The sequence below is a fragment of the Chelonoidis abingdonii genome, chromosome 2 (genome assembly GCF_003597395.2).
Source record: "Chelonoidis abingdonii isolate Lonesome George chromosome 2, CheloAbing_2.0, whole genome shotgun sequence".
In the NCBI taxonomy this organism is placed as follows: domain Eukaryota; kingdom Metazoa; phylum Chordata; order Testudines; family Testudinidae; genus Chelonoidis; species Chelonoidis abingdonii.
This window is the reverse complement of record NC_133770.1, coordinates 265,072,598-265,094,634: the sequence shown is the minus strand read 5'-3', so window position 1 is coordinate 265,094,634 and position 22,037 is coordinate 265,072,598. Positions and strand designations below refer to the sequence as shown.

At 41.8% G+C, this 22,037-nt stretch overlaps 1 protein-coding gene across 4 annotated transcripts in view; it reads right to left on the bottom strand.

The window, feature by feature from the left end:
- Positions 1-22,037, bottom strand: part of ATP6V1C1 (ATPase H+ transporting V1 subunit C1) — a 42,719-nt gene that overhangs the window by 14,763 nt on the left and 5,919 nt on the right. Inside the window, exons 1-5 of one of the 4 annotated variants that reach the window (XM_032771312.2) lie at positions 14,534-14,622; positions 13,927-14,041; positions 11,400-11,467; positions 6,571-6,656; positions 4,805-4,899 (exon numbers count right to left, since the gene is read on the bottom strand). In XM_032771312.2, coding sequence (XP_032627203.1) covers positions 4,805-4,899; positions 6,571-6,631 — 156 coding nt within the window. In that variant the 5' untranslated portion in view covers positions 6,632-6,656; positions 11,400-11,467; positions 13,927-14,041; positions 14,534-14,622. Of the gene's footprint in view, positions 1-4,804; positions 4,900-6,570; positions 6,657-11,399; positions 11,468-12,442; positions 12,462-13,926; positions 14,042-14,533; positions 14,717-22,037 lie in introns of those variants that run through there. The other 3 variants (XM_032771310.2, XM_032771313.2, XM_032771314.2) reach the window with 3 other exon arrangements.

Below are 22,037 nucleotides of genomic sequence, written 5' to 3'. Positions count from 1 at the left end.
CCACTGCATTGTAACTGGGGGGTAATTAACACATAATCCCAATGAAACAATGTCACAGAATGATGGTCTTTCACTGCCACAGAAAGGCAAAGGCTAACTAACTCAAGATACTGTCAAAAGAAAACACTGATTTTATAATAGTTCTATTAAAGGGGTTCTATTAAAAAGGTAGAAAACGTAGACTTAACCATTTTAAATTATAGCTGGGGGCACAGTAGAGTGGTATCCTGTCACTGACATTTATGTGCTGTATTCTGAATGGATCACAGAACTTTTGAATGCCAAGGCTAGTTAGTTTGATAAGCACACTAATAGTGCCAATCTTCTGGCATGTGTGCTTATAGTTGGATTTCACTGGTATTCAATAAAGAGTGAATAGTGGAAAGGGCTGCTGCCACAAGGCAACAATCATTTTAGCTAAACTAAGGAGGAAAGAGGAGCTTGTAACCATGTGACAACTGAAACTACATGCTCAAGTCTCTTCAATATTTTCAGCAACCCCCTTACACCACGCTTTTCACTTCCTGAAACACTCCATCTCAGCTGGCAGCAGCCCTTCCAAGTTATTTAGACTCAGATTTGCTCAATATCAGAATCAAATTCAGGGGTGCAGGAACTAAGGATGCTCAGGGTGCGCAGCAACCCCTGGCTTGACCTACTTTCCATCATATACAGGATTTACAGTTTTGTTCAATGGTTTTCAGCACCCCCACGATAAAAACTATTCCAATGCCACTGCTGCTAACATATCTATACCACTGTCATTACCATGGTATCAGAGAGATTGTTATTTAGCAACTACATTAACCAAAAATGGATTTGTATATAAATAGTTAGGGACTACAATAAGCTATGAATACCATTCAGTTCTTGAATATCAAGTCAGTGATGTCTGAGCAATGGGACCTCAAGTAAATATAAAGATTATATCCAGGCCCCTCCCCCGACTCCTAACCTACCTTGAGATAACAGAACTGAATCCCACAGCAAAAGTAATGATTCTACTGCCATAAATATCCTTCATTCCCATTCCTCTCCCCCCATTAAAAAAAAAATAGAGGTATGCCTCTGAGTCGAACTCACCGATATAAACTTTGTTCATTATTTTTTACCATGACTGCTTCCAAGGTTAGGTTTTTTAGATACTGGCAATAGGTGCCCCGGACCCAGTCTCAGCTCCTAGGATTATGTCTGGGGACTCAGCTCAGACCCTTTTTCTCCCTATTTGCCAGAGAACATGAGAGCTTGTAGTCAGCTTCAGCTGCTTATCTCACTGGCCCCCCAGGCCTCAGCTGCTGAGCTGGTCTTCAGGTTGCCTAATTTGCCAGCCTACACTTCTGTTCCTTTGCTCCCTGGCTGTGGGCTGGACTTGGACTTGGACTCGGACTCTTTCTCAAGTCCCTGCTCCATGACTCCATGGAACAGTGAAGGAAACATGCACTGTGATCAAATTAATTCCCTCTTGTGGGGAAAGCTTGAGAGTTTTTTAGGACATTAATATGGTAAACAAGAACAACCAGAGTTATATTTAATGCAAAAGATATTTTGGAAGTGATATAAAAGCCTCATGCCTCAGGGTTTAAGCTAATCTTTAACTATTAGGAATCAGCAAGAGACTTTCACATGGAGCAGATTACACCACAACTGCCTACAGTGAGGTTTCACGCATCTGGCGCTGGCCATTCTCAGACAGGAGATTGGCTAGATTAGGAGTGGGCAAACTTTTTGGCCCAAGGGCCATATCAAGGTTGCAAAACTGTATGGAGGGCCAGGTAGGGTGTCTGTGCCTCCCCAAACAGCCTGGCCCCCACCCCCATCTGCCCCCTCCCATGTCCTGCTCTGATTGACCCATCCAACCCCCTACTCTTTATCCCCTGACCACCCCCTTCCGTGATTCTCCACCCCTAACCACCCCCCAGGAACACCATCCCCTAGCCAACCCCCTGCTCCCAATCCCGACTGCCCTGACCCCTATCCACACCCCCGCCCCCTGACAGGCCCCCTGGGACTCCACGCCTATCCAACCCCTGCCCCCGTTCCCTGACCACCACTCCCAGAACCTCCACCCCATCCAACCGCCCTCTGCTCCCTGTCCCCTGACTGCCCCCCAGACCTCCTGCTCCCTTACCATGCTGGAGCCGGCACACCGCTGCACTGCCTGGCAGGAGCGGCAGGCCAGAACACTGGCAGTGCGGCATGCTGAGGCTGCAGGGGTCGGAGGACAGCAGGGGAGGGACTGGGAGCTCAGAGGCTGGGCAGGAGTCAGTCTCATGGGCCAGAGTCTGCCCACCTCTAGGCTAGAGAAAACATGCTGCGATCTAGTATGGCAATTCCTGTGCAGTAAGAGGCAGCTGTAGACAGGTCCTGGAAGAGTAAGGCAACAGACAGAAAAAAAGATGTCTGGTCCTGGGAGCAGCAAAATGGCAAGATTTCATGCCATCTTGAAAATTCCCAGGTATGCAGTTGCAAAATTGCAAAGTGCATGGAGCCTGGATTGAGATCAATGTGACTGGTCATCCCTCAGGGCTATTGTTTCAGGTTCTCTACAGACTCAAACAGATGTTGCTATCAGTTTACATTGTTCAGTTCAGGTTCTCCATAACTCTCAATGCGTAGAAACAGGTGGCTTTAAAAAAATAAAAATAATCAAAAGTAAGGTTCTGGTGCAGTTTTTTGGCAAGTGGGCAAGAGTTTTAGCAACTTCCAAGGCTGGAAGGGTGGGGGAAAGAAATCATGGAGTACACCACCTTGCTTAGGTCTGAGCTATCCGAAATGCAATCATTGGTCTGGTAAACCCAGGGTTGTCAGTTCAATCCTTGAGGGGCCTGTTTAGGGAACCTGGGGCAAAAATCTGTCTGGGGGTTGGACTAGATGACCTCCTGAGGTTCCCTTCCAACCCTGATATTCTAGGATTCTATGAAATTACATGTACGTTTGTGTAGTTTGCTAAGTGATTTCCATCTTCCACCTCGGGACAGATAAATTACTATAACTATGATTGTTTCTATATCTAATTTCCATTGCAGGACTAATGATGAGAGAAGGCATAGTGGCAAAATCTTCTGGTTCTGTTAAAGTATGGAGTACTTGGACAAGTAACAGATTTCAGAGAGAGTTCATTTCCTCAAGTTTCAGCTCAATAAGACACTCACAAATCTACCAGTGAAGTTACTGTAAAGCTTTTTCCAGAGTTTAAAATCTAGGAGTGGATAAACATTTTACAACTATAGCTACCAGAAACAAATCTCTTCATTTCTTCTGCTTTCTTCATGCTTACAAAGAACTCATGACCTTACATAGTTTCACATTTTAACACAAATACACTGCACACACGAAATATTAAGGTCATGCATTTTTTTTTTTTTTTTTAATCAAAGCCAGAAGTCAGCCTTCATACTTCCAGCGGGAATAAAGTACTGCAGACACAAAATACATGAAAGTTTAATTACCACACCTAGGAACATAGATTATTATTGATTAAAAAAAGTGATCTTAAGCTATTTATCTAATTTAAGAAATGACAGTTACTACATCTTGAACTTAGTCTTCTGTAACAGGGCATCAAACTAAATGTCAGTTACAATCTGGATCAGCTACATGGTGTATACTGGTATAACAAACTTAGCAAGAAGCTCAAACCAGAGGTTCTTAGGATGTGATCTGCAAATAGTTGGGGCATGCACCAGGGCCGCCCAGAGGGGGGGCAAGTGGAGCAATTTGCCCCAGGCCCGTAGAGGCCCCCACGAGAGTTTTTCGGGGCCCTTGGAGCGGGGTCCTTCACTCACTCCGGGGGCCCCAGAAAACCCTTGTGGGGCCCTGGGCCTTCTTCCACTCTGGGTCTTTGGCGATAATTTGGAGGTGGGGGGTCCTTCTGCTCCAGGACCCACCGCCGAAGTGCCCCAAAGACCCACGGCAGGGGGTCCTTCCACCCTGGGACCCGCCGCTAAAGTGCTGGGTCTTCAGTGGTAATTCGGTGGCGGAGAATCCCGCCGTGGGTCTTCAGGGCACTTCGGCAGCGGGTCTCGGAGGAGAAGAACCCCCCGCTGCCGAATTACCGCCGAAGCGGGGGCCCCCTGCCACTGAGGACCCCAGGCCCCCTGAATCCTCTGGGAAGCCCTGGCATGCACCATAATTGCAGAGCTCATGTCAGCCTTCTGGCACTGAGTCTTCCTTTTACCTGCAACCTACTTCATGATTCTTTTACGGGTTTCCAGAGAGTTTTGACCAACTGAACTAAAGAAGGTACTTTTATGTGCCCTGCACAGCTGCTTTGTTGTTTCCTGGATTTTCTTTTGTGCAAATTCCATCATTAGCCAGTTCACACACCACACAGGAGAACAGAAACAAACTTTAAAGTACCCTGGCGCTATTAACACAGTGGAAGAAGATACTGAAATCTCTTGTTGCTTTAACACAAGAAACAACAACTCAAGGCGTCATATCTGCCCTAACCTGTGTAATACCACTGAAATCCGTGAGATTATACATGGTGAGAGAACAGATTTTGGTTTAGGAAGAAAAAGAGCACAGATACCAAATGAAAGACTAACCAACCCGCCAAATCCATAGCATAGAAGCAAGTTTTGTTTACATATGATATAAATATTGTATGTTTTGCTGTAGCCAAATACTACAGTTGTCACAGAACTGGTGATAGGTGGAGGCGAGGTGACCCTTGAGAAAATCTCTTGTTTCATAGGTAGTCCAGAGTAGAAACAATTGAGAATCATTATCAAACTAAGTTCTTGTATCAAAGATGAAAACAACACAATACATATGTAGTTTGAATTATATGTCATCTTACCTTTGCAATTATTTCTGAAATATTCTTCAGGGACTGTTTGATTGGATACTTGGCCATATCCCACTGGAATCTTGTTATATAGGTAACCAAGTCAACTAAAAATGTGAAGGAACGAATGTGTTAAGTTTGGTAATAAAAGATAATAGACTTAAATACTTTTACTTGTTTGCTACAGTATTGTTTATGCTGCCATGAAAGATACTGAGAAAGACTGTAAATTTTCAAAAATATTAGCCCTGTTACTAAGGCTGTCTAAACTGCCACTTTCAGCACTAAAACTTTAGTTATTCAGGGGTGCAAAACATACCCCCAGGCGACAAAAAAGTTAGTGCTGAAAAGCGCCAGCATGCTGCCAGTGATAAAGCTAACACCCCTCATTGGGGGAAGGAAGGGAGGGGAAGAGGAGGTGTTTTAAAATGGCCGGGAGAGCTCTCCCTTGGCAATAAAGCATGACTACACTGCCCACGTCACAGTGCTGCTGTGGTCACGTTGTAACATGGGAACTGTAGACATACCCTTAGACTTATGGTATTAGAATGTCTGAAGCTAAGAAGTTATAGGTGCATTAGCTGGGATTCTTCCCTTCAGATATTGACTTCTGTGGACCTTTAAAACTGAAGAAAGGTTAATCTGGAGAACATGCTAATCATGTCTCTTGAGAAGCAGCAAAGTGATGAAGACAAAAATACTATGTCTGCCTACCACCTATGGCAGGGGTGGCCCAACTGCAGCTCGCGAGCCGCATGCAGCTCTTTTACAGTTAAAGTGTGGCTCACTGAGCCCCTCCCCCCAATTTTCCATCTGCCAGACTGGGGCGGGGGGCTTGGGGTTTCCACCCAGTGGCAAGGTGGTGGGACTAGGGGCTTGTGCCCTGCTGGGGCTCCAGAAGGAGCAGGGCTGAAGCCCTGAGCCCCGGCAGACACACCCAGCTCTCAGACCTCTGAAGATTATTGCATGCAGCTCGGAGTGTCAGTAAGTTTGGCCACCCCTGACCTATGGCATTCAAGTCTTGATCTGCACAAAGCTGTTTTTGAATTTCAAAGTTAATTTGGCTCTCAGACAGAGTAGCAGCTTCATGCAGAGGTGCTAGGCGCAGTTTATGTATAAATATGTATGTATCAGATTGCTTTTTTTGGTTGAACACTACTTCAGCAGTTATTTTAACTGAATTCTTGTAGCTCTCTTTTATATCAATACCAAGGAATAAAAAACGGAGTTTGAATTTGCCAGATTACTTGGTGACAGAACGCTGACCTGAGGGATCAGTGCTGTGTTCCACCATAGCCAGTCGTCTGTTTCTAAGAGATAACTAGCTTGATAAAATGTCACTTGACAATTGGGGGGGTAGGCAGAGATTCTCAGCTAGCTTATCTGAAGAACTTAGCAGGTAAAATTTGGGCACCCTTTTATATGAACATAATTTATTGATGGAGTATTGGATCCCAAACAAAATCTTTAAAAATGTATAAAAGTAAAGAAAAAAAACTGGAGTTTAAACTGGCGGAGCTATAAAACCACAGTACCCGAAAGGAACCCAAGGCTTTTCTTGGAAGTGGACATTTACCATACAGATCTGTACCTATATTTTCTATCCACAATTGGAAGCATCATCCCCTCCAATACAAGTTACTTAAGCAACAGACAGATGAAAACATTTTCATGTTTAAACTAAGTTCTCAGTCTTATTCTTTACATGATCTGTTAAGCTGGTAGGGAAAAAAGCAAAAAATCCTGAACCACTGGAGAGAATAAAGTTAACACTTTACCTCCATTAGCCAATAGATTTTCCTGAACTTTATCTTTACTGTCTTCTAGAACATCAGCCATATATTGGGCCACCTTCTTGACCACGCTGGAGAACCAAGATAGAGCAACAAAACATGAACTGCTTTGAGGATGAAGAAAACACTGTCATCTTATAAGAGAATCTGTTACATTAGTTCCACTGAGTCAAAGACAATTTGGCCCAATCTTTAATACTGTTTTCCAAACAGTTTCAGATCAATTACATCAAACTTAATTTTTAAATTGCATTCCTGGAAGCCTCACCTTACAGAATTTTTGCATTTACAGGAAGCCATCTCCCCAACAGCTGCAGACATATCGGTTTTGTTTTTTAGGCTTTCCTAGGTGCTTGTCATTGTGATGTGACTATCTTCCAGAGTTCCAGGGTATTACATGCCCAAACCCTGTTTATATTCAGTGGGATTTGGGTGCCTGTCTCACTTAGACTCTTCTGTAAAATCCCAGCCCAGTTTTCAAAACACCCTTTGAGATCGGGAGCATGATTATCCCTATTTAACACAAAGGAAACTGAGACACAGACTGATTAAAGCCATGTCTACTATGTTGCTGTAACTTCGTAGCATAGACACAGATTACAGTGACAGAAGGGGTTTTTCTAATGCTATCAGAACTCCACCTCCCTGAGCATAACTATGGAGCTAAGGGGTGTGGCTTTCTATACACCTAAGCACTGTAGATATCCTGACCTAAATATTAAGTGTAGACCAAAGTGTTAAGTGAGTTACCAAATGCACAGACTGTGGATGAGCCAGCAAGAGAACCCAAATCTCCTGAATAATAGTCCAGTGCCTTAAACACAAGACCATCCTTCCTAAGAAAGTAGAATGCTCTTCTAACAGTATTTCAATCATTTACATGTACAAACCTAAAGATTACTTGCTTTCTGTTTGAAAGCTTTATAACAAAGTTATCCCACTGTTAATCATTTCGCCTTCCCTCCTTCTAATACTCAGACAGTTAAGAATAAGTCAAACTATTAACTGACAATTTTAGACTTGGATAAGACAACGATCACCTCTATTGAATGCCTTACTATGTCAGTATCAGTAAGACACACACTGGTTTAGCAAGGACACTGTGAACATAATGCTCTGAAAGGAAGAGGAGTTGTGCTTATTTAGCTCTTCGTTTTAAAAAGCAGTTATGTTGCCCAGGCTACAGATACTTTCCCCACACACAAACCTCCTCAGACTTCAATGAACAAACTCATGTAAGGCTATACCTAGCAATTTGTACAATAAACTACTACAAGCAATTGATTGCAGATTTGCTAAGGAAAATGTCAGCACCGCTACTAGTTGGTCATTTGATTGGCTGAGCTTGAAGACCTTACTCAAGGACATTTGTTTTTCAAGCAGTAACTTTTGAACGTCACATCCAATCAATTCCAAAATTTCAGGGAATGTTCTAGGCATCAGTGGCCAGAATCCTACTGATTTAGGAGAAAATTAGAAAACCAAAAGGGGAAAAGTGGGGGGACATAAGAATGGCCATACACGGTCAAACCAAAGGTCCATCTAGCCTAGTATCCTGTCTTCTGACAGTGGCCAACGTCAGATGCCCAAGAAGGAATGAACAGAACACGTAATCATCATTGTCAAGTGATCCAGTCCGTTGCCCATTCCCAGCTTCTGGCACAACATGGAGCTCCTGCCACCTGATTAACACAGTCATAGCTTCAAGCACCTCTACACCTGTCCACAGGTCAGGCATTCATTAATGCCTTCCATCATAACTATAGCTCATCTTATCTCTGCTTATCCTCCCAACAGTTTAACTTGTTGGCACTCTGAATAACCCATCTTCCACACAGAAAGAATAATGCTGAATAATGTCGGTGCCGGGGCAGAGGCATGGTGCTTGAGGAGAAGCTTGGTTTCGAGTTCCATGCCAGTGAACTTGGTGTCATAGAGGAGGCATGTCTTTGTCTGTGCCTTGACTCAGTCTCCTTTGCTCGGACCTCAGTGGTGCCGGAGGTGCCCGGAGCATCATAGATGCTCACCCAAGCATATGTCGGCATCCAGGGCAGCGACCTGGCAGGATATCACCTTTGTTTTCGAGGTGCTCTCTATGCGGAAGTCTGAGCCCTCTTTTTTCGTCTTTCAGAGGGTATGTCTCCTTTCCCATTTGGAAGAGTCCCCAAAGGGACAGTCTGCTTGTCCAACTCTGGCTGGAGGGATTTCTCCATTAAAATCATTTTTAGCCGGAGATCCCTGTCGCATTGGGCTCTGGCTTTCAAATTGCTGCAGTGGGGACATTTGGGGGAGATATGCCCTTCACCCAGGCAGCATACACACAACAAGTGCCCATCTGAAACGGCCACAGCTTCACATAGGGCCGCAGCCTTTGAAGCCTGGAGAACCAGGCATCTTAACAGGTAACCGTCCCCTGAGGGGAAGGAGCTAACGAAAAAATTTACTGGGGGGGGGGGGGGAGTTAAACGCTAACTTTCTAACTATCTAATTAAACAATTTTTCTAACGGTTTTAGGGAACAGTGCTAACACTGCCCCAGAGCTCTGTCTTCAGCTGAGGACATTTGAGACAGAACTGGAGGGCTCATGTCATCCACCTGCTACATATGGCACCAATGGCATGTGCAAGACACCTACTGTGCACATGCAACCCGTGTGGAAACTGCTACTGTAAATCCCTGATCAACGGCATCAGGACGCACCAACACCTGAAGTGGAGCACCCACACTCACAGAAGACAGTACTCAAAGAAGAATTATAGCATTTAATGGAAAGAGATCCTCTAATCTCTTCCTTTTCTCCCCCACCTAAAGAAAGACCAAACCCCTGCCCTTGAAGATAATGAGTCTTTTTTGGAATTGGTAAACTCCATACCAGACAACCTTTTAGAACAGTGAAGATGCATTCCTGTTGAAACAATGGCCCTGCAGCAAGATTAATTTCTTTGTAATCCTATATACTTACCTTCTTAATTAACTCTGAAGTTATTAATTACTCCTGGGAGAATTCTGCGCCACTGTGTGCATGCAGAAACATCCCTCGCCTTCCCTATGCTCCCCCCCGACTAGTGCTCACTCACCCCTCCCCAGCAGCATGGAACCATCTCTTAGGGCACCCAGAGCAACCATGGGAGCGAAGTCACCATATGGCGGTGGGGGCGAGGGAGAGGAATCTGAGGATGTCCCAGCCACCCACGGATGTTAGTTCTGGCTGGGGGGTGGGGGGAGAGAAGAGAAATGACAACAGAAAGAATTCTCTCTCCCCTACATGGAGCAGCCAGGACTGGGTCAAATCAACCCTCAGAAACCTCACACACATGCACACTGTAGGAAGCTCTGCACTGCAGGGGGGGGCCTGGTGGGGGGGTCTGGGTGCAGGCGGTAAGACTCAGTGTAGGGATGTGGGGGTCCAGATGCACTGGTGTCAGGTGGCTGGGAGAGCAGCTCCCCATACAGCAACCCTTTCCCCCCACTTCCTGGCCCCATCATGCCTCAGCCATTGGGGGAGGGGTCACTGTATGGGGAGCTGCTCCTCCTGTCCACCCAACCCCTGTGCATCTGGACTCCTGCCCACACCAACCCCCATCCCCCATTTCTCCACTGAGAAGTTATGAACTTTTCCTCTGTCTGTGTGTGTTACTGAAATATGTTGTGAGGTTGGGAACACCCACAACCAGCCTTTCAGGTGCAACAATGGAGGAGCCAGACTTGCTGATGGCCCATTAAAGGCCACACTCCCAAGGATTAACCCAGGAACTGTGTACAATGGAGACTTCTCAGAGATAGCACACAGACAATGGAGATTGCTTGACCCACGTCATAGCAAAGGATCTTTCCAGCAAGCTGGAAGAACCTATAAAAGGAGAGCTCACATCCCCCCACAACTCAATACCTGAAAAAATGTCTGGTGGACAAATACTTTGAACTGGGGAAAATGGTCCTGGGCTGGACGAGAATTCCCGCTTGTGTACAGAAGATCTGTAATCTGCTCATACTATCAGGGTGAGACACTGCTTAATTCAAATCTTGTTTAATTTATAGAACTTACATTGTGCACTTCTTTTAATTTTCTTTGGTAACCATCTCTATCCTTTATTCCTACCTCTTATAACGGCTTAAAATCTATCTTCCCATACTTAATAAATCTGTTTCATATTTTACCTAAAACAGTGCATTGTGCTTGAAGTGCTGGGTAAACCTCTGCTCAGTGTACAAAAGCTAGTGCAGGGCCTCTCCACACTGAGGAAGTGGTGGACTGGGTAATAAACTTACACTGGTCAGGCTTTTGACAATGGCAGAACGGTACCTCTCTGAGGTCCTAGGCTGAGGAGCTGGGGGAATTGGATGGAGTCTCTCTATTGTTAGTTCATGAGTGGCTGGCAGAAGCATTTATGTAACTCAGCTAGGTGCATCCCTGCGCGGAGATCACACAGACAGTACCTGGAAAGGTCTGTAGCTTGTCATAGCATAACAGTATGAGAGGGAGCCCAGGCTGGTAAGCCAGTGGGCTCAGCGGTACTCCAGTTCCACTTGCACCACAGGAAAACCCATCATACTCACCACCATTTCCTATGATTCTTAAGCCAAGATCTGAACACATTTCTCCTGAATCTGGCCGCACGCAGCACTACCACAAAGAACCTTTTTTTTTTAAATTAATGAAGGTAATCTTAAGCACGTTTAGATCTCTCTTTTTATAAAAAGTATGGGTACTATTAAACAATATTTAGGTCAATCTGCTGAAAGATTGACATGAAGCCTGAACATCAATATACAATTATACTATACACACACACACACATATATAGTTATATTACCCCTCCACAAATGCATCCAACTTAGCCAACTCATCTGACAAACCAACTAAAATATCCAGTGTGCCAACCTAGAAGAGAAAAAAGAATGAAAGTTTATTAATAGATTTTAGGTTCAAGTCAAGTCTTAGAGACCAAGCACTTAACTGCCAAAAAAAAAAGCTTTACACGGGGACTGGCAACCTTTGGCACGCGGCCCATCAGGGAGATCCACTGGTACTGGATTATACCAAATATTTTGGGTGCGAGTTATCTGATGTTTAAGTCACAAGAAGGTCTTGGAACCTCATAGATGGTTAAGCTTTCTCAAATACACAGACAAAAATTGAAGGGGTTGGGGTTTTTCCTGTAAACATGTAAAATAAGTTTTCTGAGCTCTCTTGACGTGTGCTAATACATGTTGTTCAAATAAAGAAACAAAATGTTTTACAAAGAACAAGTATTAAGTCTACAACCTTTAAAAGCCACATTTAAATGCAGCAATTATGTTACACTGAAAATTAAAGGTGTGTTACAAACCTTTATGTAGACACAATTGTTAACCTAAGCTGTTGAAGACTCCAAATCTAACAGATTTCTGTTTATGCACTCACATGTACATAAAAATGTGTCTCGGGTTGCAGTTTTGAATACAATCCCTGTACTCTCTTCTTGCCTTGAGGGTTAGGAAGGGAAAGAGGATGTTTCACATTCTAATCCCTGGTAGTGGCCTACTTACAGGTTCATATACAGCCAAAAATCCTAAAGTGAATGATTTATGAGATTTTGGCCTCAATGGGGAGAAATCTCAAGAACATCTTGTGATGTTTTGATGCCGTCCAAACCTTGACCTAAGCTCCCGCTGCACTTGAATACAGCCTGTTTGTCCACACAATTTTTAGGCTGGAAGAACACAACTTTTGGCCATACAGCATACACAGGAATTAGAAGCTGAAGGTTTGGGTCACAAGTGTTATACACAAGCACAGCATAAAACAGTCTTGACTCCATGAGGAAAGAGTCTTAGTTCAGCAAGATCAGAGATACAGGAAAAAGGGAGGACATACCTGCTTAGGTTCCCAATGAGGGGTACAATACTAAAACCCACAGGGAGCTGTTCTAGGTAAGTATTGGTCTCACCACTGCAGACAGACAATTATTAGATTCTGTGCCAGATCCACAGATGCATTAAGCTTGCGTTTGACACAAGCTAAGAGAAGGCGGGAAGGAGAGGGAAGGTGGTTTTAATCTACCTTCTACTCTCAGGATGCTGGGGTTGAAACTTCTACCAGCATAATACAGAGCATTTCCAAGGGTTCTTTAAATTATACGAGCTGGAAACAACTCCTAAGAACCTCACCATCAGCTGAGAATAAACTGGAGCATTGTGCCCTCTGGCTCTCACGCCCAACAACAGTGACAGGTGGTAGGGATCAAGGACCTCACCTCCTATTTAGGAATCATTCCAGTGACAGGCAGATTTTTCTCCTTTGGTAGCTTTATCTTCTTTCAAAAATTAATCTGGATTTATAATTTCTTATTGTTTCTGAGACCAGGATGTGCCTTTTCTTATTTAACGCACTGGCTCTCAACTGTGACTGACAAGTAGTAGTAAATTCAATTCAAGAGAAACTGCCTTCCAGATTTCTCTCTCCTTGCAATGGTATCCACTGTCTCCTATTTTTTACTCCTGGGGGAATTCTGCACCATTGCACATGTGCAGAAGGCATGCCCCTCCAGAGTGTTTTTGTTTTTCCTATGCAGAATACAGATTCTGCTGGAGAGGTGTTGCTATTACACCTTTTTCCCACCGGGGTTGCTGTGGCACCAAAAGAGAGGGAAGTCAGCTAGCGGATGCATTCCTCACAGCAGGGCCAGGTGACGAAGCATGGGATCGAGGGAGTAGGGCACACAGGGCTCCTGGGGGGTGGGGAGGGAGAGACACACTGGGGCACAGGTTCAGGAGCTAGTGAGCATTGAGCCAGGGGCTGAAATGGGAGAGGGGCTGCAGGAACACATGGGAACAGGGGCATATTTGCCTGACTGAATGGGAGAGGCAAGGCGTCAGACAGGGTCTGCAGGGGGGAGGCTTCCCAACTCCCTAATAATCCTCCCCCCACCCACCCCCCAAAAAATACCAACCCTGTTTCATACTTCTCCCACTCACATCCAACAACCCTACAGATTCACTCTCAGGCTCCTTCCCAACAATTACTTTCCCCTTCCCTCAACTCCTCTGTTACCCCTGGCCACCCCAAACCTTTGCTCTGATTCTGAGGTAAATACATTTCTGTATTGTAGTGTAAATTAATTACCCAACATTCTGTATTAATATGCCTAGTAAGGAATCTATTTGTCCTGAATATTTTTTTGTCTGTATTGTTAGAAATACTTGCTGACAGGTACTTTGAAACAGATTACCAAAATAATTGAAACTGGTGTAATTATATTGTTTTATTTTGACAAAAAATGCAGAATTTTAAAATAGTGTGCAGAAATTTTAATTTTTTTGGCACAGAATTCCCCCAGAATTAATTTTTCCATGCAATACCTTGGCAAGATACACTGAAGCAGCACCATCTGCACTGAAGGAGGAAGTGCTGTGTCTGGATATAGGTTCTGTCTCTGACAAAGATTCTTATTTTAATCATGCAATTTCATGGTATCTCATGTGAAAAGGGAGAAACAGACAATTCAGAAGTGGACCATAGAAAACCCTACCGCAGACAGCTCATATTACAAATCTTAGTTGATCAAAATACATTTACATCTTCTCCTCCATTTAACTACTAACTCATGGTTTCAACATTCTTTATTTCTTTTGCGGCAGTTGCCAGAACTAGAAGAATGCTGTGACCACGGTTTATTGCATCTTCAAGCCTTGCAGAGTAAATAGAACCCAGAACTCAGGATATGTTAAGTAGAAGAATTCATTTTTTAGTTATTTTCTTTAAGTGAATTTATTTCTAATGTTCAGATCTACATAAACTTCTAATAATCTGTCATTTTCTTCATTAATTTTAAAGTTCCACAGTTCAAACCATGAAACAACTATCTAACTAGAAACATAAGTTCACTGAGTTTTTGTAGCAGAAGAATCCTGAATTAGATAAAGAAAATATGAACATTTTAGGAAATATGATAGAGTATTTACATACCTTTAAGTCAGGGATATTGAACTTTGAATTGGTGGAGAGATTATTATTTTTTGTTGTTGCAGCATGTAGTTTCTCCCATGTCTGTTGACATGTTTTTTCCCCAGGAGCAGAAATAAGCCAGAACTCTGTCATTTTTGTCACTTTATCTTTACACTTAATATTTCTGAAGATAGATGCGAGACACTGGGAAAAAAAAGGATCTATACTTAGCCACAGATTAGTGTCCCTCAAAGTAGTAACTTTAAAAAAGTCTGCGTTCTCAGAGTACAGTTTAACACAGTGTAAAACGACTGCTACAATACCCCTAATGTTGTTATCTCTTTTCCCCCCATGACTTGCCATTTTAGTTTTAAATTACCAGCCCTGCAAACCCAACCTAGAAACTGCAAGTTAAGTTGGGTTCTTTCAAGTATATAGATTCTCCAACAGGACATAATTTACAAGTCTACTGAAGGTGCACAAGCAACAACAGAATACAGCTCAAACTCCTTTAGCCATATTTACTCTGCAGTGCCAATATAAAGAAGGATTTTTTTAAAAAAGCTCAGACAGCAAGCAAATACACCTCTACCTCGATATTATGTGTCTCAATATAATATGAATTTGGATATAACACGGTAAAGCAGTGCTCTGAGAGGTGGGGGTGGGGGGAGAGACTGCGCACTCCAGTGGATCAAAGCAATTTGGATATAACACGGTTTCACCTATAACGTGGTTTTTTGGCTCCCGAGGACAGCGTTACATCGAGGTAGAGGTGTACATCTGAATATATAGGGAGAGCAAACTGGCTCAGTAAGGTGGTGTAAGTTTTACCTGACCACTTTTCAGAGTAGAATCACACTTGAAGAGCTATTGCTTGACAATGAAGTAATTTTTTGACATTTACTGCTCTGAAGTTAAGAGGATTTTCCAAGTGGCAAACATGAATAGGGAATTTGTTACATATAATCTCATCATGGTACTTTACAAAACTATACACATAGTGGACAGTTGTTCATTACAATGCAAGTACTGAAAGAAAATTACAGTGAGACAAGTAAACTTTTCAAAAAAAAGATCTAAGAGGAAATATTTAGGCACAGTTCTAGACATGAAAAAACAGAACCAAGTCTATTGAGAGTTACTAAACCTTTTGAATTAGTAAATGAATTCTAAAAAAAATCAAGGTTAACACATCACTAAGTGTACTTTGTTCATTTGAGAATTATGGTTTAGTTCTGTTAATTCCTAATATTTTTTCCTACAGTATATTTTGGAAAAGTTGTGAAGTTTTAATGAGACCTCGCTAAAGCACTTGTAATCTTTGCTGAGAAAGGGAGCCAGATCTTTAAGAATCAAAGCATGGGGGTTAGCAAAGCTCTACTGTACTTTAACACACACGTATCCCCTTGATTGTATGATTTCCAAATTAATGCAAGTCTCTTCCAATTAGAAAATAAACAGGATGAGTCTTATGTTACTAAACTCTGTCTGTCCACACAGAAGATTTCCTCAAATTACAACTGCCAATTTATTTCCTCCCTTTATAATATGCCCTTTCACCACCACCAAGATCCCTCTTGTAAAGGAAGCTACTTAATGCAATAACGGAATGTGGCACATGACTGCAAATATTTTATGCCCATGAGTGTGAAATGTCTATGCATGGGAAGGAGGGTGTAATTTTTTGGTACATAAAGCCTAGACATCTACATGAAAAAATGCTAGCTATATTATCTCACATCATTTTACTTCCATAGAATTTGATATGCTGAATCTCCCATGTTTCTGGAGAAAATGAGACTTAGGTCCTTCCGTTCTCATGACTTAGAAGCATTCTTTCCCTTAATATACGACAAAAATCCAGTGGCACCCTTTCCAGGTGCAACAGTAGACTCCTCCTCCACTACCCTCACTCTTAGCCCTGGTCTACCCTGGGGGGAAGGGGAGGGGGAGAAATCGATCTAAGTTACGCAACTTCAGCTATGTGAATAACGTAGCTGAAGCCGACGTACTTAGATCAACTTACTATGGTGTCTTCACCACAATAAGTCGACTGCTGCCGCTCCCCTGTCGACTCTGCCTGCACCTCTCGCACAGAGGGCTCATGGGTCAATTTATCGCATCTAGACTAGACGTGATAAATCGATCCTCACTGGATTGATCGCTGCCTGCTGATCCGGCAGGTAGTCTAGACATACCCTATGTTTCTATATACACACTTACAAAGCAAAGAATTGATGTTGACTGCTGCATGCATTGTGGGTTCCCTACTCCAGCTACCTTTTACATCATTTGTATATTTTATCTGAAAACAGTGGCAGAATGGCTTTGATTTATTATATAGCCTTTTACAGCTAACATTTGCTCACAATCACTCCTGAGTAGAAATTCCCAATCAGCTTTTGGTTCTGCCACTGCATGAGATGGAGCTTCACTCTTCCTCTGCCTCCTAACCCTATCCACAGGAAAAGACAAGAGTTCAGTTTAGAGACACATATCCTGATATCTGAAAAGCTAAAGTCACTTCTATTATTTTCCATTTGCCACACTTAGGGGTTGACTAGAATTTGAAAGTACTAAAACTTAATTTTTAAAATGGACTTTGTGGGAAGATGGAGGAACTAAAAAACATGCCTCATTGCAGAATGAGGAAGTAGTTCTTCTGAGAACAGAACAGTGTAAGCAAATATCCTGGCAAAACCAAATCTGACTCATTCACTCCAGTAAGTGGAACATTATATGTTTCCACTTAGATCTGAAAGGTTCCTCATGCATGTGTTATAAAGTATTTCCAAAAGACATCTCAGATATGATCAGTCAAGAGAACATTATATTTTCACAGTGCAAAGAATGTGAGGCATGTCATTACAGATAATGATGTGAAAGGTAGCTTCTCTGAACAGAACATGCAGTAATCATTAATAAATTCTTTTAAATGTTTAAAACTTCTGAAGAAAATAGTGAATACAGACTGACTTCAAAATGTCAAGTTTTAGGGATTTTCACAGATAGTACAGAATACTTTTGAAAACTATTTTAACATGCCACCATTTAGTCTATGGCAAAAAAAGTAAAAAGTTATAAACTACTGAACAGAGGGACTTGTAACAAACCTTTAATTCAGCTGGTGCAATAAAAAATACAGGAGGCTGCACTGTAGCCTTATATTGTTATATTCAATTCCTCTTTCTGATACTGTAAGACAAAACTAATCTTGGCTATGTTTACACTAAAAACACTACAATGGCACAATTGCAGCTGTGCCGCTGTAATACTCTACTATAGATATTTACTACAGCAATGGAAGAGGTTCTTCCATCACAGTTGTAAATCCACTCCCCCAGAGGCTGTAGCTAGGCTAATGGAAGAATTCTTCTATCAACCTACCACCATCTACACTAGGGCTTAGGTTGGCTTAATTTTCCAAACCCCTGAGCGACACCGCTGAGTCGACCTCACTTTCTAGCGCAGTCCAACCCTAATACTACTTTCATAACTAGCAAGAGAAAACAGATGTGGCTACATCAGCTGCTCAAATCAGGATCCTAACAAACAATTCTTTCCTTTCCTTGTAGACTTCAGTAACAATTGCATTTAAACTGTCACCACTCAGGGTCTGAAAAATTAACTTGCCATCTTGTGAAGGAAGCTTTCCCAGGCAAAGGCCCATCAACATCTGCATTTTTAAAAATCGTTTGTTTCTAGTCCTTTGATAGTAAAATATCCTTCCAAACATGGAATGTAAGCTAATGCAGTGCTGTAATCTGAAATGTGCAGACAGAGCTTCAGTGCCTCTGCTGCTGCTCAGATCAGACCCAAGCTGCAGTAGAGTAAAAACTGATAATTCAGAATACTGTGGGCAACAATGAGAGTGAAAAGAATCTGATCAATTTCATTTTACCACTACTGCTTGGGAAATCATGGAGCTATTCACTGGGAAGCAGACTGAGGGTTTGTCTTCATGTACAGCAGCACAGGTGCACTTTAAGTGAAGACACTACTACACCAACGGGAGAACTTCTCCTGTTGGTGCAGTTAATCCACCTCTCTGAGAGGTGGTAGCTATGTTGATGGTAGAAGCTGTGTACACGAGGAGGTTAGGTCAGTATAACTGTGTCACTCAGGGGTGTGAAAAATCCACACCCAAATGATGTAGTTATACTGATATAAGTCTGTAATGTAGACCTAGCCTGAAAAACAAAGGCTGGCAGAGGGGCTGACTATTAGAGAAATACTCTATCACCATCCTCAGAGAAGACTGAAAGCTGAGTGAAAAGGGAAAGCAGAGGAGACCCACACACATGTTCATTAGTAGCCAAGCATGTTTATCCTAGTCAGGGAATACAAATCAAGCATCCCTTCTCTTTTTCAGTAGCGAGAAGAGAACACCACCACTTCAAGTTTCTCAGGCACCTGTTAGCTGGAGGTTTATATGAAACTGAAGCCCTCAAGCAGGGTAGGAATTCCAGCACCCTTCCATTTCTCATCAGTTGCAGAAAGATGTTGGCTTCTTACCTGGGAATTGCCCTACACAGTTCCATCAGCCTTTGTCTAGTAGTATAGTTATTGTATGTATCATATAAAGATATGCAATAATCTATTTTAGGAAAGAAAATATGGCAAAACAAAAGGAGGAGATACTAAGTTTTAAATAAAAACAAGGAGTCTGGTGGCACCTTAAAGGCTACAGATTTATTTGGATATAAGCTTTCAAGGGTAAAAAACCCCACTTTTTCAGATCCATACATCCAATGGACTCCTCGTTGTTTTTGTGGATACAGACTAATATGGCTACCCCTGACACTGAGTTTTAAGTGACTTTTTTTCAAAACACATCAAGAGTTTCCATTAACAGTAAGCCACTGTTTTGTTCCTTTAAACTGCATGGGAGTGCTCACTCAGACACTTCTCCCGCCACTGCAGACTGTTAGATTTTGTCTTTAGGCTAATAGGTGTTGGGTACATTTTGAAGTCCTGACATCACAAGTAGTCTCTGCTGCTATTAGCCTGAGCATTGTGATAGCTGAGACTAATATCTGTTAGTTTCTAGGGAAAGTGGTCTCAAATATGGATGGAGATATAGATATGTGGTTTTGCAGACAATTACTTTTAAATGCTGGAAAACAATTATATAAACCATTACCAACTTGCATCCATGTAAACAAAACCAGAATCATCAGGCCTTTACGCCAATGCTGGCGGCAGTTATACCAAAGATAAGTACAATCCTGATTCCAAATGCTAGCACATAGTATTTCAAAGATACTTGTACATTTTGCTGCTAATACAACATACAGTAGAGTGAAAAAAGTGCAAGCAGTCACACAGAAAAAAGAAAACTGGGCAGCTTACGAATTAGTAAAAGGAGAGTATATAAATCAAAGGTCGTTGCAGACTTCTTACCCCTAATTTCTGACTGTTTTAAATTCTATAGTACAATAACTGAGCTGTTATTTAACTGTCCAATGAACTGGCCAATTCCGTCAAAAAAAGTCTGAAAAACCCATCTCCGTTTAATTACATAGTAACAAATAGTCTCACATAAATTCTGCTGTTCAGATTTAGTGTTGCAAGTCAGAGAAAAAAAAATGAGCCCTATTACAGAAAGGCCAAATTCCTTATTGTATCTTGTTTAGAGTCATAAAATTCATATTTTAAAATCTTGCTTCAGAAATACTTTGACTGTAAATACAGGTTGCCTACAAGGACAGTGAACTTTTTTTCCTGCAAAGAGGTTTACCCAATGCTGTCAAAAAAACACCTAAGACTAAAATTACTACAATTGAAATAAATAGGTTTATACACTGCGCATAGTAACATCCAGAGACTCCAGTCAAGATTGGGTCCCACTGTGCTAGGTGCCATACAAATAAATATAAGGACACCGTCCCTGATCTGTAGAATCTGCAATTTAAGAGGGTGCAATGATTATTACATTTTTATTGTAAGTAGTTTTAAAGTTGTGTCAGATTAAGGTTCAAAGTATAATTTAAAAGTATTACAAGAAACTACTGTAACAATATTCCAAAACTGAAGACACTAACAGCAGCTTAATTGTACATTTTTTAAAAGTGCCTCTCAGAAGTTTTCAGAGCATGTTTCCAACAACTGAAAGATTAGAAAAAGAGATCTGTCAAATCAGTTTGCACTCCACATCTGACAGCGCTTTGTGTCCCAAGTTTCACTCAGTTTCCCTTATTTGTGAGGTTTTACAACAATAACTGGGGCTTGGCGGGTGAACAACTTTGAAGAGAAAGAATTGAAAGGGCAGTAGGGGACAAGTGTAGTACTCAAGACTACTTTTCACTCATTTTAAGAAAAGCCAATTATGTTATGAAAGACTGTCAAAAGAACATAGTATGTGAATCCCCTTGGGTAGTATTCTTTATAGAATTTGGGGTCCAATGAACACTGGTACTGCTAGCGATTTCTCCCCATTGCAATTATTTCTGATACACATACATAAGAAATCAGACGTATCCATATTATGTAATGGAATTCTGCCTGCAATAGGGAAATACGTCAATTTCTTCCAAGTCATTGATTTCACAGTGAAATAAATTAATTATAACAATTTGGAAGATATAGCCTTAAGCAACAAGCCAAATAAAAGGCAAATTTTCTCATTTGCTAGTATAGTTGACAGAGTAAATAACTCTGAAGTTCCTACTTGCTTGTGGAAAACTAGACACCACTATTAATGTTGAAAAATAGATACCAAATATAGTAGGTGCACATAGTTCAGTCAAGTTGTCTGATTCCTCCGAAGACTCATTTTTTTCCCGTTGATGTTGTCATTTTGTTTCAAGACATTCTGTTACACTGAAAGGGCAGAAACAATGGCCTGAATCCTGTTGCACATGAGCAGACTCATGCACTTATGCAGAACCCCAGTGAAATCATTAAGGGTAACCACTCCACAATATATTGCAGGAGTGGGACAAAGGTTCTCATCTTCTGAAATGTCACTATGAAAAATTAATCAACTTTTACAAGAAATATTTGTATACAATTTAAAAACAAAAGAAGTCACCAAGCTAAGCAAGTTACATGAAAACCTCTCATTTGCTAAGCCTGTGAAAGGATGTTTGGAACTTCTTCAGTAATTTCTGAAACTCTGCTTCTTAGCTAACCAAAATATTTTGAGAGAGACAAGTTGGGAGATGTAACACGTTTTACTGGATCAACTTCCATTGGTGAGAGAGAGAGAGAGAGAGAGAGAGACACTTTTGCGCTGACAGAGCTCTTCTTCAGGTCTGGGAAACTAAGGCTATGTCTATACTTGATACCTTACAGCAGTGGTTCCCAAACTTTAACAACCTGTGAACCCCTTTCACTAAAATGTCAAGTCTCGTGAATCCCCTCCTAAAAATGAATATTTCCAGATATTTTCTTCTTTATTTGAGTATAAATTATGAAAGCAATGATCTTGGAAAGATAAAATTGTTTTTATGATGCTTATTACACACTATTATTTATCATTACAGTATTTTTATTACACTATGAAAATAGCAACACTCTT